Source organism: Mytilus trossulus, chromosome 9, assembly GCF_036588685.1.
Source record: "Mytilus trossulus isolate FHL-02 chromosome 9, PNRI_Mtr1.1.1.hap1, whole genome shotgun sequence".
Lineage (NCBI taxonomy): Eukaryota > Metazoa > Mollusca > Bivalvia > Mytilida > Mytilidae > Mytilus > Mytilus trossulus.
In genome coordinates, this window is record NC_086381.1 from 35,037,491 (window position 1) to 35,045,541 (window position 8,051).

The 8,051-nt window shown below is 31.2% G+C and overlaps 1 protein-coding gene across 1 annotated transcript; it reads left to right on the forward strand.

The window, feature by feature from the left end:
• The first annotated feature begins 229 nt into the window (after nt 1-229).
• LOC134683850 (uncharacterized) lies at nt 230-6,730 on the forward strand. The gene is made up of 5 exons (XM_063543158.1): nt 230-291; nt 1,720-1,847; nt 2,677-2,784; nt 5,320-5,505; nt 6,529-6,730. The coding sequence occupies exons 1-5, from the start codon at nt 280-282 to the stop codon at nt 6,728-6,730; spliced, it is 636 nt and encodes a 211-aa protein (XP_063399228.1). The 5' UTR covers nt 230-279.
• The last annotated feature ends 1,321 nt before the right edge of the window (nt 6,731-8,051 follow it).

Genomic DNA, 8,051 nt, shown 5'->3' on the forward strand with positions numbered 1-8,051 from the left:
ATTTACAGTCTTACTTTCCATTTATTAAACATGTTTACAAAGAATTTCTGTAATACTTCGTAATCATAAATTCTTTTTTTATGAAATTATTTCCTTATTTCTTACACCATTGATTATTTATTATAGTTTTGCATAATTTTACTGCTGTATACATTTTATAAGTAACTAGACAAATTAACTGTTCAGAAATGCATTCATGGATACTAAATCTATATGAAATTAGATTTTGCACCAGTTGTGCCATTTTGTTTGATATGACAGATACCATTGGATGAAAAGATGCATTTACAGGTACGTTCTTCAAAAAATATATTTTAGGATAAAAGATAGATTTGGAAGGATAAAAATTACGCTTAAATTCGAAATATTTGCAAGAGACTATATGATTGATATCGTCATTTTAAACTCACTCTTCATTAATAATTATAAATTATGGTGGATTTTTTTTGGGTGTTTTTTTTAATGAAATCTTATTTATTTACTGTCGGTTGCTTAACGTACATTGGCAAGTGATACATGCACATTTAAGACGATACATCTTAGCTTATAGGGGCCTTGGATGTCAAGTGGTTTAAGTAGTTCTACTACTGTAGTCACTATAAAAAAGAAGATGTGGTATTATTGCCAATGAGACAACTACCCACAAAAGACCAAAATGACCCATACATTAACAACTGTGTCACTCTGTACTATAACCTGATACGATTACCAATTAAGCTTCAAGAAACTTCACTGTGTCACTCTGTACTATAAACTGATACGATTACCAATGAAGCTTCAAGAAACTTCACTGTGTCACTCTGTACTATAAACTGATACGAATACCAACCAAGCTTCAAGAAACTTCACTGTGTCACTATGTACTATAAATTGGTTCGAATACCAACCAAGCTTCAAGAAACTTCACTGTGTCACTCTGTACTATAAAGTGATACGAATACCAACCAAGCTTCAAGAAACTTCACTGTGTCACTCTGTACTATAAACTGATACGAATACCAACCAAGCTTCAAGAAACTTCACTGTGTCACTCTGTACTATAAACTGATACGAATACCAACCAAGCTTCAAGAAACTTCACTGTGTCACTCTGTACTATAAACTGATACGAATACCAACCAAGCTTCAAGAAACTTCACTGTGTCACTATGTACTATAAATTGATACGAATACCAACCAAGCTTCAAGAAACTTCACTGTGTCACTCTGTACTATAAACTGATACGAATACCAACCAAGCTTCAAGAAACTTCACTGTGTCACTCTGTACTATAAACTGATACGAATACCAACCAAGCTTCAAGAAACTTCACTGTGTCACTCTGTACTATAAACTGATACGATTACCAATGAAGCTTCAAGAAACTTCACTGTGTCACTCTGATACGATTATCAATGTAGCTTTAAGTTTTCAAAACATAATGATGTCTCGTGTATTCGGCCGATAGTAACTAACATTTATCAAAATGAATAACGAATGACGAAATTGTTCATTAGCCGGAAGAGGAGGCATTATACATATACATGTACATATATGTTACTAGTACAAGGAAAACATGATGAAATATTTCTTATCATTATGACTTTTTTTTCATTTAAAAAAAGGATTTAGATTTTGGGGAAGTTGTTAATTTTCGCAGTCAAATGAAGAAAACAGTATCTGTGTATTGTGTCTTTTTAATCATTCTTCCTTTCTAACTGTTTTATATCCGTCCACAGATCATTTTGGTCATTGCCATCACTTTAGTCTTGTACCATCTTGCTGATGCACAGTCAGATAAATGTCTTTTACCCAGCGAGAGAGCTGCAAGATTTTCAAAAAAACCAAAATCGAAAGGCTTTCCACAGTAAGTATCTAATAAAAGTATTTTCATTTCAGGACACGTAGGCAAAAAAATCACCAATTTCTCATATAAGAGTATCTTTTTACTAATGCTACGAATCTTTCATGAAATAAAGATAATAGTTTCAAAATCGTACACCTGAACGCGTATGTAATAGGCTAACAAACGTCATGATAAATGAAAATGTAACCAAACTTGACATTATTATCATTTTAGGGGTTTGCCGTTTCAAAACCAAAAGGTCTAGGGATACAAATATATTGGTATTGTTAATAGTTATCAAAAGTACCGGGATTGTAATTTAGTACGCCAGACGCGCGTTTTGTCTACATATCACTCATCAGTGACGCTCATATCAAAATATTTATAAAGCCAAACAAGTACAAAGTTGAAGAGCAGTTAAGTTTTAATGACATGAACCACAGACCTTTCGATTCCGAAACGACAAATAAGAAATCAAATATTAAATATTATAGATTAAAATGTTAAAAACGAAATATGTGAGAAAAAATTGTTCATATGAGACAGTAGAATATGTTTATATTTCCAAACGATTGAGCTAAAGATTGCTAAGGAAAGTCTCATTTGAAAACCATTAAACTGCAAAATCAAAATACAAAGAAAGCTATGTAGAACTAGCAGACAAAGACGGGCATTGGTGGATAATTTGATCGAACAAACATCAGAAAATGGTTAGTTGAATAAAAAAAGTTAATGTGTGTTCTATGGTAGCTGCAGATACGATGCTCTTAATGTCCTTTTGGCGATTTTGATATTTGTGGACTATCCCTTCTATGGGTGTTTGTGTTTTTTTCATTTACTATTTTTATAGGAGAGACTTCGATGTTTTCATGAAGAGATTAAGATTTAGGAGGCGTAGATTTCGTTCTCTGAATAGTCAAATAGAAAAAGCTTTTAAACTAGCAGATCGATACTGTAGGTAAGTTAATTTATAATTATTAAACGTATGACATTTCAGTAAACAGTCAGAGTCTTCTTTAAAAATATAAAAACAATATATATATTCCTGGTATTAGTGATTGATTATTCGCTATTTAACAGTGTTTCTGCAATGTTGGTTATTTTGTTGCGGCCATCTTTTTAGTGATGGTGGAATTTGGAAAGATTGGATAGCACAAAATATGAAATCGTCATAAATTTGTGAACATTTTTTTTTTGGAAGTTAACAAGAAGCTGAGAACATTTATAAATCATCCTTGATACTATTTTGTAGTGAACCGAGATGGTTATTTTTAAATAACCACTTTATTCTGCCCATTTTTCTATATTCTCTTGTGGTTGTCCGTTCAGTTGTCTTCGCATTGGCAATCATACCAAATCTTCTTTTTTATAAGGCATCATTATAATATTTAAGATTAAAGTAATGTTATCCATTCTTTCTGGTGTCAGATAGTCTGTTAGCTCAGTAAACAACCATATTTATATGAAACACTAGTAAGTATACATGTTGAGTAAAACAATCATTTAGGGGCCAACTGAAGGACGCCTCCGGGTGTGAGAATTTCTAGCTACATTGAAGACCTGTTGGTGACCTTCTGCTGTTGTTTTTTTCTATGGTCGGGTTGTTGTCTCTTTGACACATTCCCTATTTCCATTCTCAATTTTATTGATAGATTTGCATTTCCACGTGTTTAATAGCAGTCCAAAATTTGCGCTGAAAAGGTTAGCGATGAATTGCAAAGTTCGAATGAGGGACATTGGTGAAGATTATCCCCACTTAATTACAGATGGCGCTGTTGTAGATCAGGTCCAACATCTGTTTGTATGATAAGAAGTCAGCATGCATTCATTGGCACATGATACACAAATATGTATATGTTGATAATTAAGCCTTAATTATAATTGATTCATTTGTATTATTGTTTATTTTAATCACTATTAATAAATTAATTACTTTAATATAACTTTATTGAAAAGCACTTTACGCCCATATGGGCCAATGACTTAAAACATTATGTATACATAATATACAGTTTACATAAAACAATGGAGACACTTTGAACTATAATTCTTGTCTTTTTTTAAATCAATATATAAGAGATTTAAATTATATCAAGGACTCCCTGTCCTCAGTCTTAGTGACTTTTTTAAAAAGGAGCCTAATTTGCAAGTGTCCTGTTTTGTTTCAGGATTGAGGATATGTTTTAATTTATCTATATCATTTAAGTTATTATATTTATTTTCATTTAAAAATTCGTTTCTTAATTGTTCATTTATTTTACATTTAAAAAAGAAATGAAACTCATCATCTAGTACATCACAATGTGTACATAGTCTTAAATCTCTGGGAATTTTCCTGTATCTTCCAGTTTCTATTAATAAGCAGTGGTCACTTATTCGAAATTTAGAAATTAGTTGTCTATATTGAAAGTTTTGAGAAAGTAGGTATGGTTCAAAGTTATAGCTTTACTTATTAATGATAAATGTGTCAAATTTTGGATACATTGCCCAAACAAACAAAAAGAACTATTAAAAGGAGTGTATGTGTATTATCATGCAGTGGAAGTAAAATGAGATATTTTTTTCACATAATTACAATAAAGACTATTATTTCTTTCTTTATTAATAAAAAAAAATGAAATGTAAAAGAGTTGTTAGATACATAGGTACATGTATAGGAAGGTGTGGTATGAGTGCCAATTACTGAGACATCTAAGTAACAATTTATAAAAGTAAACCATTATGTACATGTATGTATTTATGACTATATTATAATATAATAATTCAATTTTTTACACAAATATATAAATTAAGCATGTTTTTTTATTTGTTTAATTCTTCAAATAATTTGTACTAATTAAACTGAAAGAAATCTTTATATTTATATATATGACAGCTTAAAAACAAAACTCAGCTTTCAATTCCAAATTTGATGTTTTTTTTCATGTAGACACTTTTTAAATTTTCAAATGAGAATCAAATGACAGAAATCAGGATTTTGGAAAAGACTTTGCACATTTAACATCAATATCAAAAGAGATATAGCTGGAACCAATAGTGTTAAATACTCTTCAATACAGATCAGCAATTTAACAACAATAGATTTCTGAAATACCAGTGACTAGGAACCAAAAATCATTTAAATGACTATTTTTTGCCAAAGTAAACATGGTAAAGTGGGATATCAAAATGAAAAGAGCTAGAAATCACCTACAAAATGTTTACATAAAGAAAGACCTCAACAATTATTATAGAGTATCAGTGTGACTGTGTTAAAGGTTTTGCATTTTCTTACCTTTAAACATGTTTAAACTTTAAAGTGGCAAATGGGCTAGAACTATGGAAATTTGAAACGGTAATTAGGATAAAAAGAAATGAAAATAAATCCCACATTATAAAATGCATTTCAATCCGAAATAAATTGAAAAAAAAAGTTCTATCATACATGTTTTCGTTCCAAAAAGCCAATTATTGATATGTAAAACAATGTGCAACTCAATTTGCTATGTTTTAGAAAACCAACATTTACATCTACATTTACTGGCTTCAAAGTAAAGGACTTTGAGAAGACTGTACTGTGTCCAGGTAGTTGGAGCAAAGCGCAGTTTCCAGAGACTTTTATCGCTGAAAATGGGATGGCATGCTATACTCTCAAGAACTTTTTGAAGATACCAAATTGTCCAACATATAATTGTGAAAGGTATAAATTACAGAATATGACTGAATATTGTAATGTATTTCACATTTTCATCTTTAGAACCAAAAAAGCTTTTAAGAGCAGTGAACTAAACTCAATTTTTATCATAATATGGTTTTTTTTAATAAGTTTTGTGCCGTGTTCGAAGCGTCTTTTTTTAGATTTGCTTTCATTATGCAGAATGCTCAACCATAAATCGAAATTCAAGGATACGGAAATGCTTGGAACCTAGAAAGGATCCTTTGTAAGAATAATAACACTATTTTTTTTTTAATTCAACAGGATAGCATATAGATTCATACCACTAGTTAACAATAGCTATCATATTTAGATATTATAGGAACATATAAAAGTCTGAAATTCAATGATAATGAAACGGCTGATACAATATAAAGCTACGTTGGGTGGTTTAGGGGGGTATGACAATAAAAGGACATTAAAGGAATAAATAATTTTCTCTACAATATAAAATTATGACATTAAAGAAAATTAAAAGAATAGCCAATTTCCTCTTCAGTCAACTTCGACGAAGGAAGTTTGAACCATACTTTCAAAATACTATATATAGCAATAAATGATAAACTTGACTTCAGAGTTCCTACTGTAACATCGACTATTTGATCACTGCAATGGAGAGTTGTTTTACATCGTTGTAAATATAATGGAATTTGATGCGACTGTCATACAAGTGACATGTTTAGCGCTATAAAACCAGGTTCAATCCACCATTTTCTTCATTTGAAAATGCCTGTACCAAGTCCTGACAGTTGTCCATTCGTTTGATGTGTTTTATCATTGATATTGCCGTTTCAATAGGGACTTTCCGTTTTGAATTTTCCTCAGAGTTCAGTATTTTGGTGATTTTACTTTTTACACTAACACATGTCTCCAAATAGTGTTATACTACTAAGAAACTGCCAGGAAACTTACCAAATGATTGTATCTCAGTGATTAAGAAATATTGAATCAGTTTGATATTCAAATATTATTTTGATTTTTTTTTTAAATGTTTTTTTTTTTTTACAGTGGAAAATGTGCCCTTGATGAAGATCATCCGGATCCCAAAGTTGTTCCTGTAGTAAAATATATTTGTCAACTATCCAATTTTGTAGACATTCCGTTTTACGCCATCTGTAAAAGTGGTAACAAAATCGATGTCGTGAAAGAAGTTTTAACGCTATCACGCTGTTGTGAGTGTAATCAATTAACGTGTAAACATACAACGTAATAAACGATTTAAAAAATAATTTTTCATTTGATTTAAATACACAGGAATGACCTAAAAAGAGTTGTAACATATTCTTGTTCCCCTACCTATCCAGGAAAATAAACACCTTATTTAGTTTGGTACACAGGCTATTATATTTCTTTCAAAAGAAACATTCATTAAGAAAGCACTTTCAGCACATGATTTATTTCCTCACACAAACAGAAAGCAAATGTGTGTCCATTGTTAAGTAGCTATATATGTATCGATGTTAATCATTGTAATTGAATAAACAACACTTACGACATATCGGAAATGACACATTATCTGATTTTCACTATTCATTAAAAACATTCGCAAAAAGAAACGCATAGAACTACAAGAATAATATCCTGAAACATCTTCTTGTACACAGAGCTACTGGCAAATGTTCTACATCAGGTTCTTTTACACAGAACAATTGACAATGCGCTTAAATCGGTTAGTTTTGGTATAGAAAACTACTGTAAGATCTTATAAAGCAGGTTCTAGCACAAATAACTACTACCAAATGTCTTAAACATGTTCCGATACTGAGACCTACCTACAGATGTCCTAAAACATCTGTTGGTATCCAGAACTATGGCAATTGTCATAATTCATCTGCGGTACAGAGAACTATTGCCAAAGTCATAAACCATCTATGGTAGAGAGAACAACTTAAAAAATCATAAAACTAGTTCTTTAGCATAAAACAACTGATACTGGTACAGATAACTACTAACAAATGTTCTTTAGAGTATCAGGTACAGAAGACTACTGAAAAATGTCCTTTAGAGTATCAGGTACAGAAGACTACTGACACATGTCCTTTAGAGTATCAGGTACAAAAGACTACTAACAAATGTCCTTTAGAGTATCAGGTACAGAAGACTACTAACAAATGTCCTTTAGAGTATCAGGTACAGGAGACTACTAACAAATGTCCTTTAGAGTATCAGGTATAGATAACTACTAACAAATGTCATTTAGAGTATCAGGTACAGAAGACTACTAACAAATGTCCTTTAGAGTATCAGGTACAGAAGACAACTAACAAATATCCTTTAGAGTATCAGGTACAGAAGACTACTAACAAATGTCCTTTAGAGTATCAGGTACAGAAGACTACTAACAAATGTCCTTTAGAGTATCAGGTACAGAAGACTACTGACAAAAGTCTTAAACAGGTTTTGATACAGATAACTACTGACATATGTCCTATAGCAGGATCGGGTACAAAGGAAAACTGACAATGTCCTTAACAGGTTTTGATACAGATAACTACTGACAGATGTCCTAAACATGTTTTGATATCAAAAAC

Excerpts from the sequence above, each read along its gene's own strand:
- LOC134683850 (XM_063543158.1), top strand. Across the intron at positions 1,848-2,676 it reads AAATCGAAAGGCTTTCCACA|GAGAGACTTCGATGTTTTCA; the intron begins GTAAGTATCTAA and ends CTATTTTTATAG. Across the intron at positions 2,785-5,319 it reads CTAGCAGATCGATACTGTAG|AAAACCAACATTTACATCTA; the intron begins GTAAGTTAATTT and ends GCTATGTTTTAG.